Source organism: Pelodiscus sinensis, chromosome 6 (genome assembly GCF_052426305.1).
Source record: "Pelodiscus sinensis isolate ZL-2025 chromosome 6, ASM5242630v1, whole genome shotgun sequence".
In the NCBI taxonomy this organism is placed as follows: domain Eukaryota; kingdom Metazoa; phylum Chordata; order Testudines; family Trionychidae; genus Pelodiscus; species Pelodiscus sinensis.
In genome coordinates, this window is record NC_143057.1 from 81,356,308 (window position 1) to 81,371,119 (window position 14,812).

The 14,812-nt window shown below is 41.5% G+C and overlaps 1 protein-coding gene across 3 annotated transcripts in view; it reads left to right on the forward strand.

Moving 5' to 3' along the window:
- SSBP2 (single stranded DNA binding protein 2) overlaps positions 1 to 14,812 on the forward strand; it is a 312,621-nt gene that overhangs the window by 71,183 nt on the left and 226,626 nt on the right. The window contains exon 2 of one of the 3 annotated variants that reach the window (XM_006124333.5): positions 9,467 to 9,539. The exons of the other annotated variants lie outside the window; for them this stretch is intronic. Coding sequence (XP_006124395.1) covers positions 9,467 to 9,539 — 73 coding nt within the window. The remainder of the gene's footprint in view (positions 1 to 9,466; positions 9,540 to 14,812) is intronic. 3 annotated transcript variants of the gene reach the window in all.

Sequence of the window (14,812 nt, forward strand, 5' to 3'; positions counted from 1 at the left end):
AGTCTGTATTAAGTTTTTCCTTGTTATTGTTAATATTAAGTTCAGATAGGATGTTTTTATATCCATAATTTGCCCTGAGTAAGTAACATTAAAAAAGGGAAGAAATAGCAAAAGTGACAGATTAATTTCTATGATATTCACAGTTGAAATATTCTGATTTTCATACTTTTTGTGCCAGGTGTCAGACTTTTACAACATAATGCTTTATTGATGCAAGGAATCTACTAGCGCAAGGAATAAAATGACAAATCTCATGATCACATTAATTCCTTTGTGGCAGATTTTTTATAAAAAAGGCAACAGGTTCCTAGTAGCTATTGAGGATATCCAGAGGTACATAAAGTATACTTGTAATATCACTTTGCCACTGTGCCAAATTAAGTATGAGATACAGGAGGTTTTGGCTCTGCCACATTACCTTTATAAGTATAACCATGTAGCTTGTGATAGAGATGTGAATGGTTAACTGGTTAACCAGTAGGGGCTGGAGCAGCTCCTCACCTGCCATGGGCAGGGAGCTGCTCCAGTCCTGCGGGGCCCACCACAGACAGAGGCTGCTCTGGGCTGAGGCTGCTCCGAATGGCCAGGCAGAGCAGCCCCTGTCTAGAGTGGAGGCTTGCTCCAGCCTAGCTACAGTGGGCAGGGGGCTGCTCTAGGGTAACTGGTTAAAGATGTTACATCCTTACTTGTGGTTGTATAACTAGTTATAACCTTCAGTTAAACCATATTGTTCAATTGTGACAGGTGACTATACAGCAAAAGGAAAATAACCTTCCTTTCTTTTGCCTTATATCTGTCTGTCTGCAACTAGATTATCAGGAAGTTTCCATGAGAAAGTGGAACCTTCTGACCCTAGCCTTTGAACTTCAGGAAACAACCAAAGTTAAAGCTACTTTACATTTCTTTTTTTGTTATCTGTTTTAGCAATATAGATAGTTTGCCTAGTCGCTGTGAAATGTACCACAGTTATAATTTGGGATATCCCTTTTTGAATTCTTAAGTCTGTCTTTGCAAGTAGGCTAAGATCCTGTCTTTCAAATGTTATCTTGTGATAACAAGAGATGATAAAATATAATTTTAAGATAAGGAAATTAAGACACTATAGTCTTGTATTTTCTCAATGAATCCTTTCCAAAAAGGCTGATGCCAGAATATTTGGCATACATTTACTGATTTTTCAATCAGGGTGCAGAGTTCAGACCTCTAGAAAGCTAGGAGACTTTGATGTTCAGACTTTCATGGATTGCTTTATACTAAGTGGCTATGGCTAGACTGGCATGATTTTCCGCAAATGCTTTTAACGGAAAAGTTAAAAGCATTTGTGGAAAAGAGCGTCTAGATTGGCATGGACGCTTTTCCGCAGAAGCACTTGTTGCGGAAAAGTGTCCGTGCCAATCTAGACGCGCTTTTGCGCAAAAAATCGCTGATCGCCATTTTCGCGATCGAGGCTTTTTAGCACAAAACAAATCTGAGCTGTCTACACTGGCCCTTTTGCACAAAAGCTTTGTGCAAAACGATTTTTGCCCAAACGGGAGCAGCATAGTATTTCCGCAAGAAGCACTGATTTCAGACAGTAAGAAGAAGTCAGTGTTCTTGCAGAAATTCAAGCAACCAGTGTAGACAGCTGGCAAGTTTTTCCGCAAAAGCAGCTGATTTTGCAGAAAAACTTGCCAGTCTAGACACAGCCAGTTAGTTTTCTTCCTAATCCCATGATTTGAAGATGAAGGAATTTGTTATTTCCAGATGCTTTGTTTTAGGTTAAGCTTACGTATATCTTTTTCAGCTTTTTTTTCCCTACTACCTAACAAGTTGGTCCTGCAACATACTTGGAATTATTATGGTTTATTTCCTGGTAATACCTTCAGGTGGTGACTAATTGACCAGAATGCCTTATTGTTTCAGTTTTGGAATCTTCATCGATATTTCTTATCACATATGTTTCCTTCTTTGACAGGATTACTGGCCTAGCAGATCAGGGGAAGCAGTAAATGTGATATATCTTGCTTTTGGTAAGGTATTTGACATAGTTCCATATGACAATTTTATAACAAAGTAGGGAGACTTGGTCTTGCTTAAAATACTACAAGCTGGGTGCAAAACGGACTGAAAGATAGGACGCAAAGAGTAGTTATTGATTGTTTACTGTCGAACTGTAAAGATGTATCTGATGAAGTTCAGCAGGGGACCATCTTGAGTCCAGCACTATTTAACATTTTTATTAATGACTGATAATGGAATGAACAATATACTTATACAATTTGTGGATGACACCAGACTAGGACAGTTTGCAAGCACGTTGGAGAACAGGATTAGTATTCAAAATTATATTGATAAATTGGAGAATTGATCAGAAATCAACAAGATAAAATTCAGTAAAGACAAGCACAAAATACTACATAGAGGAAGGAAAAGTCAAATCTTCAACTACAAAATGGGGACTGACTAGCAAGATGATATTGCTTTTGAAAAGGTGTTGGGGGTTTATAGTGGATCGCAAATTGAATATGAACCTGTTATACAGTGCAGTTGCTAAAAAGGGTAATACAACTCTGGGATGCTTTATCAGGAGTGTCACATATAAAACCCTGGAAGGTTTATTTTTCAGTTTTATTGAGCCCTGGTGAGGCCTCAGTTGGCATGCTATGTCTAATTCAGGGCACCACACTTTGAGAAAGATGTGGATGAACTGGAGAAAATTCAGAGAAGAGCAAGAAAAATTATTAAAGGATTAGAAACCCAGACCTTAAGAGCAAAGGTTAAATTGGGCATGTTGAGTCTTGAGAAAAGAAGACTATGTGAGGATCTGATAACTGTCTTGAAATATGTTAAGGACTGTTATAAAGATGACAGTGATCAATTTTTCTCTGTGTCCTGTTAAGATAGGACAAGAGGTAATGGGCTTACTCTGCAATCAGGAAGAGTTAAAAGCATTTTCGGAAAAGCGCGTCTAGATTGGCAGGATGCTTTTCCGCAAAAGCACTTTTTGCGGAAAAGCGTCCGTGGCCAATTAGACATGCTTTTCCGCAAAAAAGCCCCGATTGCCATTTTCGCGATCGGGGCTTTTTTGCGGAAAACAGTACTATGCTGTCTACACTGGCCCTTTTGCGCAAAAGTCTTTTGGAAAAAGACTTTTGCCCGAACGGGAGCAGCATAGTATTTCTGGAAAAGCACTGATGATTTTACATGAGATCATCAGTGCTTTTCCGGAAAATTCAAGCGGCCAGTGTAGACAGCTGGCAAGTTTTTCCGGAAAAGCTGCTGATTTTCCGGAAAAACTTGCCAGTCTAGACACAGCCTAAGGCTATTCAAATGCTGGAATAGGCTTCAAGGGGAGGTTTTGGAGGTATTTAAGAACAAGTTGGACAAACAACTGTCAGAAATGGTCTAGAGACCAAGGGCAGCCTGCGAATTGGACACAGTTCTGCAGGGTTAGTCCCCAGCGGGCCACCTGACACTTTATTTACCTGAGTATCTCCAGGTATGATTGCTCGCAGCTTCTATTGGTTGTAGTTAGCCATTCCCAGTTAGTGGGAGTTGCGAGAAGTGGTGGCCTAGCCAAGTGCGACTTCCTGCAGTTCCCATTGGCTGGGAATGGTGAACTCTGGCTAATGGGAGCAGTGAGAGGCTGTGAATAAAGCATCTGGTGGCCCACCAGGGTTTAACCTTGGCAACCGCAGCAAGCCCAGGGTCCACTTATTGCTCACCTGTAATCTAGGCCACAGCATAGAAGAGAGACTCTCAAAGTCCTTTCCAGTCTTAGCCCTGGTATACACTAGGGAGTTATTTCAAAATAACTCCCCTTATTTTGAAATAACAAGTGGAGTGTCCATATTACCAAGTCTGTTATTTTGAAATAAGAGGTTGATTACTTCAAAACAATGACTCCTGCTTTCCACAAGGAATAACACTTATTTCAAAATAATTATTTTGAAATAGTGGTAGTGTGGATACTCCACTGCTATTTCGAAATAACTACTCCCCAGAATCATTCAAAGACTAATTTTGAAGTTTTCCCTGTAAGTGTGGACACGCTATTTCAAAATAAGTTATTGCAGGACTTATTATTTCAAAATAAGTTAGTGTAGCAAAATTGCAGCATTGAGGATATCTAGAAAAATAATCTAAAATTCATAGAAAAGATATATCAGCAAACCTCTGACACTGTTGATCAATGTATGGTGGTTGCTATGTTATCAAGCTGAATGACACCAAAAGACTTTGAGACACTATGCCTGTCATAACTGAGACTAAATCTGAGAAAAACCTGGCCTATATAAAAATTTGCTGCACAATGTTTTAGGTTGGAGAGAAGCTGTGCTAGTCACCTTGCTTTACCACAGCCTAGGTATTTACTATCATCCTGTTTGGTAGTCCATTCATTACACTTGTCTGTCAAGTAAAGACATTCCTTGTAAAAATCACATTTGGTTCGGGAACTTCTGAGGCAAAGTTTGTCCCATTGTTCTATTCTCAGACACCAATCCAGAACATTAATCTACTTGTTTATCTGTCTGTTAATTTTATATACCTAGATTATATCCATTTTAATCTCCTTTTTCTTCATTCTGTAGTTGTAGTCATTACTCCCTTAACCCCCCTTGTTGTGGTATAGCACTGTATTACACCTTTTCTGATTTCTTCACTGTCTTTCCGCTGAGCATCAATTTTTGTTGATCCCTCTGTTGTGGCTAATGCAGAAAACAGTATTATTTTTCTTTTTATCTCTGAGGCAAATACATTTATTTTTGGTTGAATTTATAATGTTGTTAACTTTCCTAAAGACTTCCTGACAGAAGAGCAATAAGGAATGTGAAAAAATTTAGAGATAATAAGAACCAATTGGATTAGTATGTGCTTTTTCTCATTTTTCACTTCTGTTCAAGGACCCTGTTCCTCTAAATTGGTCCTAGACCAGTGGTTCCAAACCTTTTTATGCCCAAGACCACTTTCAGAATTTAAGGGCAACCCAAGCTCCAAGACCCCATGCACCCCCTTCTGCACCCCGAGGCCCTTCCGAGAGTCAGCACTCCCTTCTGTACCCCTGAGACTGCTCCTAGAGACAGTAGTTCCTATTATACCCCTGACAGCCTTCCCAAAGCAAGCACCTTCTCCTACACTCCTGACCCCCCCATCAGAGCTCGTGCAGGGGTGCAGAAGGAGATGCTGGCTCTGGGAGTCTGTGGTGTGTGCTCCTACAGAGTGGCACTTACAACCGGCGGCTACAGGTTGCTGGTGCAACAAGGCCGAGGCAGGCTCCACGCCTTCTCTGGCCCCATGTTAAAGTCCTGCATGGATACAAATGTCTATATGCGGGTAGATATCAGTATCTGCTGACACACAGGGCTTTACTCCTGGAGATGCTGCAACCAAAAGAGAAGAGCATGTGCCACTGCTCCCAGGAGCCAACACCACAAGATGACATCTCCTCCTAGTCTTGTGGCTGTATCACTCCCAGCCCTACTAGCAGCGGGGCTATACGATCCCGGACAGCTGATGTGACTGGGAGTGGGGCAGCTACATGGCTGGGAAGAGCTTCCAGCTTTGCGGGGGGGAGGGGGGGGGGGGTGTGGAGCTGGCTTTTGAGGATGGCGGCACTGCATTCCTCTCCTTTGACCACAGCGTCTCATAGAAGCAGAGTCCTGTGGAGCAGTGGATACTGATTTCTAGCTGCAGGAGAACTTTTGTATCTGTGCAGGGCTCTACATGCTGCTCCCAGAAGGGGCCAACAAGCCCTGGTGGCCTCGGAGGTGGAGGTTGAGGGGGTACATGGCTCCACATTCCGCCCCTCTCTGCTAGTACAGCCTCAGTCAGCTCCAGTTTGCCAGTTTCCCATTGTTGGCTAATGGGAGTTGGGGGGGGGGGGGGCAGTGCTTGCAGTCAGGAGCAGTTCGCTGAGGCTCCACTCCCCGTCTCCCCCAACACACACATAGGGCTACACTGGCTACTCCCAGGAACATGCAAGTGCATGGGGCCAGAGCAGGCAAGGAGCCTGCTGAATGCCGTTCAGGATCAACCAATTGATCCCAATTGACCGGATGATTACCACAATCTTAGACTTTTCTACCTGTGGGACTCTGCAGTCATTCACTAAATATGATACTACCCTGAGTTTCCCACAGCTGAGTCTTCTTTAGACCTAGTATCAGGGATTTTTTATATGTTCTTCCCTTGAAACCTGAATATGGTTTTCATGTAGACAATGTGTTTTTGCATATTGATAATTTAAACCACGATGTAATACCTGCATTTCATCTCAGAGAGTTTGTTGAATTATTATAAGCTCCTTATTCTAATTTGCAGAGGAGTCTTGTATGAGATTTACATTTTTTGTAGGTATTAAAGTACTATGTTGTATTAGAGATGTTAGCGTGTAGTCTTTTACATGATTAACCAATAAGACCAGGCTTATTGGTTAATCTTAACTGTTTCATGCACACACACACACCCTTTGCTGCCTCTGATACCTGTGGGAAGCTGGCTTAAAGCTCCTGGAGCCACCTGCCTTCATCTCTCCCCAGCTGCCTCCCACAGAGGCAGCAGTGCATGAGGGGGCAGACGGGACGGGGGGCAGGCTTTTAAGCTGGCTTGCCATGCATGCCGGCTCCCATGGAGCAGCCTCTCCCCTCCCCCTGCTGCTTCCTACAGAGGCAGCAGCATGGGGGGCATGTGGGAGCTGGTGCTTGGGGGAAGCTGGCTCCCCGCAAGTATCAGCACGCACCTGCGCTCCCTGTGTGTAAACCTGTAACTGCTAAAAATTTCAGTGGTTTCACGTTTACACAAATACACAAATTTTAACATCCTTACAGTGTATGTTAGATACTTTTGTACAATATTTGCTGAAGCTTTGGGTATATGGTAGTATTATGATTCTGATGTATCGTCAATAAACTTTTGGTTGTTGTGCTTTCCTGTTTTTCTCTGTAATGGGAGAAGGAATATTCTCATATCAATCCTTTTGTATTCAAATTGTGGATTAATCCAACAGAGATTATGCTTTTTTTAAACAAAAAACAATGAAGTAAAAAAGCTTCTGTGTCTCTGAAGGACCAGTGCAGAAATATTTTAAAGATGTTTTTAGGTGTAAAGTTATCCTGATTATTTTTATCAGAAGTTCATTTCTTTCCCTTTTGGGGAATGGCCTTATTTCGTTAAAACATACAGGGAAAATCAAGTCTATAGTTTTGTGCATAATATAGGAGATAGAGTATTCAGTCTCCTCGGCTGTGTCTATACTGGGCCACTTATTCTGGAAAATCAGCCGCTTTTCCAGAATAAGCTGCAAGCTGTCTACACTGACCCTTGAATTTCCGGAAAAGCAACGATGCTCTACTGTACATAATCAGCCGCTATTCCGGAAAAACTATTCTGCTCCCGCTTGGGCATAAGTCCTTATTCCGGAGCACTGTTCCGGAAAAGGGCCAGTGTAGACAGCCCAGTAGTCTTTTCCGGAAAAAAGCCCCGATCGCGAAAATGGTGATCAGGGCTCTTTTCCGGAAAAGCGCGTCTACATTGGCCACAGACGCTTTTCCGGAAAAAGGGCTTTTCCGGAAAAGCAGCCTGCCAATGTAGACGCTCCTTTTCCGGAAAAACTGAAAACGGAATAGTACAGGCAGTCCCCGGGTTACATGGATCCGACTTACATTGGATCCCTACTTACAAACGGGGTGAGGCAACCCCGCAGTAGCTGCTTCCCCCCAGCAGACCAGAGAGACGCGAAGCTAGCGCCCCTCCCCAATAGACCAGGGAGACGCGGAGCGGCTTTTCTCAGCAGACACTTCAGCTTGAGAATAAAGGACTGAGGGAAGTGAGGTGTGGGAGAATAAAACTGAGTTCTGGAGAAATGTTTGGCTAGAGTTTCCCCTACAATATGTACCAGTTCCGACTTACATACAAATTCAACTTAAGAACAAACCTACAGTCCCTATCTTGTACGTAACCCGGGGTCTGCCTGTATTCAGTTTTAAGCATTTCCGGAAATTCATGCCAGTGTAGACACAGCCCTCTACTACGAGCAAAGTATGAATGAAGGAAAATCTGTAATTTGGAATTCCTTTCTTGTATTTTATATTTCACAGTTTCGTATTTTACATTTCACATTTTCTTATTTTATAGACTATTAATTACTGTAGCAAGCTCTTAGTGCCTTTCCAGGTTCTGACTATTAGCTGACCAAATGGCAACATGAACTGTTCTGAGCAGTAGCAGACTTTGTCTCTCATTTGTATCTTCTTTTTAGTAACATCATATTTTTAATATAAATCTTTTAAAAAGTGACAGCATTTAGTTCAAATTCTCAGATTGCATGCAGAATGAAAAAGTCATTTTTTCAGTTTGAGAAATATATTCTATTTGTCTATTCAGCGTACTAGACAAACTCCCTTCCCTTTCTTGGGAGGAGACATTTTAGATACAAGTTTTGTGCAGAGCAGTTTTTACAGGAGAGATGTAAAAAAAGAAACATATACCGGAAAGATCTTAAACTGCTGCATTGTGAGGAAAAAAGAAGGGTTATGCAGAGGAATGATTTGTTTGGGAAAAGGTAGTGGAAGAGAAAGCCTTTTATTAGTAGATCACTGATGCAAATTCAGTTATATGTTATTAGGGCCTGAACTTTGCCATTTCATGCTTGTTCAGTGAACTATGTGAGACAGTGTTCTCAGCCCTAGTTTTAGTGCACAGGTATTTGCAAAACCTGTCCCAATTACGCAATGAGCTCTGCATAGAGCTTCATTGATTTCAGTGGTGATCTGCATGACTGGAGGTATACTTTTGTGGAGCTCATTCCAGAGCTATGACCATAACTGACACCTTTAATGTCAATCTCAGTAGAAATACAAGGGACTCAGTGAATTTTAAGATTAATTCACACTTTCCCCTAAGGAGATGGTAACCTCCACAACAGAACTGGGGGTGCATTAATTATTGATTAAGCGAAGGATGCTTTTACTGCTGCAGTCTGTGATTTACACGTTCTGTAAGTAAACAAAGGATATTGGCCAAGGGTGCTAACAGTTTGATACCTTCCACAAGTAAAAATTTGCTTTAAAAAAATTCAGTGTTGCTTATAATTTATGGATATGTTGTATTTTTTTACTGTAGCCTTGGCTTGGTATGGGTAAATATGGAGCAGCAGTAACTGAAATGCTATGAGCTAACTGGGCATCTGTCCAAAATATCATTAAAATATTGACATAGACTAATTTGTTTTTTTAATAATATTTTGTTAAGTGCTATTTAAACAGCTCTGCTATGATTGACCCACATACTCTAGTTTAAAAATTAAGAATTGAGATAATAGTAGATCTGACACTTTTAGTACATGATATTTGCTGCAATGAAGCATACATAGTTTATTTCAGTATGTTAATTTCTGAGACTATTTGTAATAAAAGAGCAACAAACCAAAACAGAGCAAAGAACATTCAGATTTTCTATACTGAATACCTTTTGTTCATTCATTTTCCAGGTTAGCACTGTATGTATATGAATATCTGCTCCATGTAGGAGCACAGAAATCTGCCCAGACATTTTTATCAGAGGTACGTTTCCAATTGTTTTCTTCTCTTTCCAATTTTAATAATGTGTACAAATAGAATAACTGTATGTGTTTTAAAAAATAAAAAAACCCTGTGGTTTTCATCTTATACTGATAAACTTGGATTTTTAAGTCTGTGCTAACCAGATGGTCATAGTTCTTTGGCACAAGGTACTCCCAGCTTCATCCAACAATTCACTGATGAGATTTGTACCCCTTACCTCCCTGTCTTCCGCCACATAAAGATCCCACTTGTTTCCTGTAACAGATATGGCAGTAAGGGAATTCATTATTGTATTAGTACTTATTTGGGATGACCTGAATAACTTACTCATGGTTTCACCATCATTGGAGAATGCAGCCATTCCAAACACATGGCAATGAAATGTTTCCTACTACACCACCATATATTTCCAGACTCTGTCTCTGTTGTATATACACCACAGATAATGTTGACCAAGACTGGTTTCAGTACATATCCTTAAGATAAGCTATTAACAACTTCTCTTAATTTGAAGAAGCAATTATATATTATAACTACTTGTATCCTATTGCTTAACTAATTTTTAACTCCTGATGGTACTTTTGTTTTTATCCCATGGTTATAAATTGTGTTTTTAGAGTCTTCATTAAAGGACTCTGAAACTTTTTTGACAATTCAGGTAAATTAATTTTTTCAGCAACTTTTATCTATGATAGGAAAAAATGTCCTGTGTGTCAGAAATACTGAACTCCTTTTTAAAATCTCTCTTGAACAAGAAAAGAAGTTTGACAAGGGGGAAATAAAAAAGAGCTTGGAAAAATGGCATTGAATAAAGATCAGATAAGGTAATAACTTGGAAAATTTCCATATCTCAAAATCAGTTGTCCCAGGTAAAACAGATCCAAATGGTAATACATTTATTTTATTTATGATAACTTTGAACAGTACTGGATATTTGGCTTTCTGCTGGAAGACTAGAGAAGCAAATTTCTGGTAGAACTTTTTGTTGTTCTTCTAATGCTTATTCATGTGCATTTCAATCAGGCATGTGTGCACACATGTGTACAGTAGCCAGAAAATTTTTCCCCTAGCAGCAGGGTTGGTCTTGGTGCCTCCTTGAGTGGCGCTGAAATGGCTGCAAATACAGGCTGCTTCTGACCCATCGTCATCTGTTCCTCTCAATGCGAGTGATGGTAGCTAGAGCTTTCCCTTTCTTGTCTCTTGCTTTGCAAACTGATTAGTGCTTGTCTCATTCTTCTGAATATAGTTTTAAATTGTGTATTCTTCTTAGTTTAACAGTCTTAGTTAGCAGTTAGTTGTTGTAGAATAGGTGTTAGAGTGTTCCCCTCTGCACTGGGGATGTAAGCAACTAATCTACTAGTCGACTATCTGATAAGCAAAAGATTATCGGATAGTTGACACACGAGTTGACTAGTCACTTCCTCCCCACCCCTTACTGTCTCTAATACAAGAAGGCAGCAAGGGAAGACAAGAGGAGAGGTGCTGCTCTGGCTCCATGAAAGGGGGCAGGGGCGCAGTGGTGGCCAACTTCGAAATGTACAAGTGTCTCCGCTGGGGCTCTTGCACATTTCAAAGTTGGAACGCTGCGTGGAGCCTGGGGCCAGAGTGGAATCCCCTGCTGACCCCAAGCTCTATATGGGCACTTCTGCTTTGAAATGCACAAGAGCCCCCGGTGGTGATAAAAGATTATCGGATAGTCGACACACGAGTTGACTAGTCACTTCCTCCCCACCCCTTACTGTCTCTAATACAAGAAGGCAGCAAGGGGAGAGAAGAGGAGGGGTGCTGTGCTGGCTCCATGGAAGGGGGCAGGGGCGCAGCCACGGCCAACTTTGAAATGTACAAGAGTCTTGTACATTTCAAAGCTGGCACGCTGTGTGGAACCCTGGTGAACTCACCTATACCTTTGCTAAGTAACAGTTATTTGGCAATTGAGATTGCATGTTTTGGGGTCTTCACTTACTCTGCTTTACAGGTCACCTACCATACACACCTAGCTTGATTATGAGAGAGTAGCTATAGAGCTGGAAAGACCATGCTGGAAAGGCAGCGATTCTCCATTTGGACAGTACAACAGGGTTCCCCTTTGAACCACTGGCCACTGCCCTTTACTCTACCTTTCCTATAAGCTGGTGTTTCTAGTTGCAATAAACTCCACAAGGAGAGTTTCTGAGCTCAGAGCCCTAATGTCTGAGCCCCTGCATACAATTTTTTATAAGGAGAAAATGCAGCTCTACCCACATCCAGCATTTCTAACAAAGGTTGTCTCCAGTTTCCATGAGTCAGGACATTTTTCTGCCTCTTTTCTACCCAAAGCCACATTCTAGTGATAAGGAGCAAAGCCTCCATTCTCTTGATGTGCGTAGAGTGTTGTGCTTTTACGCTGACAGAACAAGTCCATTTAGAAAGTCACCTCAGCTTTTTGAGGCAATTGTGGATAGCATGAAGGGCCAGCCAATATCCTCTCAATGTATTTCTTCATGGATAGTATCCTGTATCCGTAAGTGTTATGGCCTTGTGGGGATACCACCACCTCTGCTTACAGCGCACTCTATCAGGGCCCAGGCTTCCTGCATTGCATTCTTTGCCCAATTTCCTACCCTGGAGGTCTGCGGGGCACCAGCATAGTCCTCGATACATACTTTTTTCTGCACACTATGTTATTACGAAGCAATCTAGAGACAATGCAGTCTTTGGGAGGGCAGTGCTACAATCAGTGAAGAACTTCAACCTCGCTTCTTAGATTTTGGATTTGGGAGTCACCTAATTGGAATACGCATGAACAATCACTCGAAGAAAAAAACGGTTACTCGCCTTTTAATTGTTGTTCTTCGAGATATGTTGTTCGTGTCCAACATTGTTACTCTGTCAGAGTAGTCGGCAAGAAGGAACTGAGGAGGGGTAGGTTTGGCAGGGCTCTATATTGGCTGTCATTTCAGCTTTACTTCAGGGGACACCAAGACACCAAGACCGACCCTACGGCTAGCTGCTAGGGGAGAAATTTTTTGGCTATTGTGCATGCGCATGCATACACGTCTGATTGGAATGGACATGAACAACACATCTCAAAGAACAACAGTTACAAAAGGTGAGTAACTGGTTTATTTTTTAAAAAAAGAGTGTTTTTAGCAGTTAAGTTCTCTCTCTAGTAAACTGGTGGAAAAATGGTGGAAAAGAGAAAATTAAAAAAAATAACAGGATAATTACTGTTTGCAAAAACAGTGTTTGTTTATAAGAAATACATTTTGCAAGATAAAAAGTTGCTTGTTTTGTTTCTATGGTAGATTTTCGAAGTGAGTGGATGAAAGGAATATTTTGGATGTGACATTTGAATTTTGGAAAAGCTGTCTATATCTTGTGTGGGGCTCCAACAGCAGTTTAAATGACCCAGAGACCCGGACCCTTTTTAATTGCCATACCATGGCACAACTGTTCCTTTCCCTGCCCCCATTGGCAGCCCTGATAAATACTAAGATTGAACTGGTGTGCGGTATCTGGTAAATACTGAAAGAGTCTGTGGGCTTCTTTTATCTTCTTTAATAATGTTGCACAAGAAGAAGTAAACATCACATTGATGGCATTGATAGAAGATACTATATTGTGGTAAATCACAATTATTACAAGATTTAAGTAAAATAAAGTGACATAGAAAGATTAGTATCAGAGGGGTAGCCGTGTTAGTCTGAATCTGCAAAAGCGACGAGGAGTCCTGTGGCACCTTATAGACTAACTGAAGTGTAGGAGCATAAGCTTTCGTGGGCAAAGACCCACTTCGTCAGATGCATGTAGTGGAAATTTCCGAGGAAGTGAGGAGACAGATTGACAGAGCCAGACGTGTACCCAGAAGCCTCCTGCTACGGGACAAGCCCAAGAAAGAAACCAACAGAACACCACTGGCCATCACCTATAGTCCCCAGCTAAAACCTCTCCAACGCATCATTAGCGATCTTCAGCCCATCCTGGACAATGATCCCTCGCTCTCACAGGCCTTGGGAGGTAGGCCGGTCCTTGCCCACAGACAACCCGCCAACCTGAAGCATATTCTCACCAGCAACTACACACCGCACCATAATAACTCGAACTCAGGAACCAATCCTTGCAACAAACCTCGGTGCCAACTCTGCCCACATATATACACCAGCAACACCATCACAGGACCTAACCAGATCAGCCATACTGTCACTGGTACATTCTCCTGCACATCCACCAACGTAATATATGCCATCATGTGCCAACAATGCCCCACTGCTATATACATCGGCCAAACAGGACAGTCCCTACGTAAAAGAATCAATGGACACAAATCTGATATTAGGAATGGCAACATACAAAAACCTGTAGGGGAACACTTCAATCTTCCTGGACACACAATTGCAGATCTAAAAGTAGCCATCCTGCAGCAAAAAAACTTCAGGACCAGACTTCAAAGAGAAACTGCTGAGCTACAGTTCATCTTTAAGTTTGACACAATCAACTCTGGATTAAACAAAGACTGTGAATGGCTTGCTAACTACAAAAGCAGCTTCTATTCTCTTGGAATTCACACCTCCAGATCAGCTGCTAGAAGTGGGCCTCATCCTCCTTGATTGGATCACCTCATCATCTCCAGCCTGATCCTGGCCTGCATATTTATTCCTGCCTCTGGAAATTTCCACTACATGCATCTGACGAAGTGGGTCTTTGCCCACGAAAGCTTATGCTCCTACACTTCAGTTAGTCTATAAGGTGCCACAGGACTCCTCGTCGCTTTTATAGAAAGATTAGAGATCAAGGCTGAAAATAATAAAATATGATTCACCTTGTAAACTGTACACTAATATATTTGAAAGGGAAATAATCCAAAACACAGATAAATCAGTGGGGCAGAGAATCCTGACAAGCAGAAATGATGAAAGAGACAAGAAAATGATAGTGGATAGGAGATTAGATATCAATTTGCAATGAAATATGGCTGTCCAAATACCAATTCAGTTTTGGGGTACATATGATGAATCTCTGTATCACAAGATAGACTTTTTTCTATGTACATTTTGTTCAGCAGCATCTGAATCACTGCATTCAGTTCTGAACACCTTGCTATGAGAAATATAGTGACATAGTAGAGGACAATGAGGGTGTGTCTACAGTGCAGGGCTTAACTCCTAATTACGTATCTTATTATGAAATAGCTGATTTTGAAATAGGGAGCATCTACACCCCACTTATTTTGAAATAGAGCACTCTTCCTCTGACTTCCCTTACTCCTCGTACAATGAGGGTTACAGGAGTTAGAG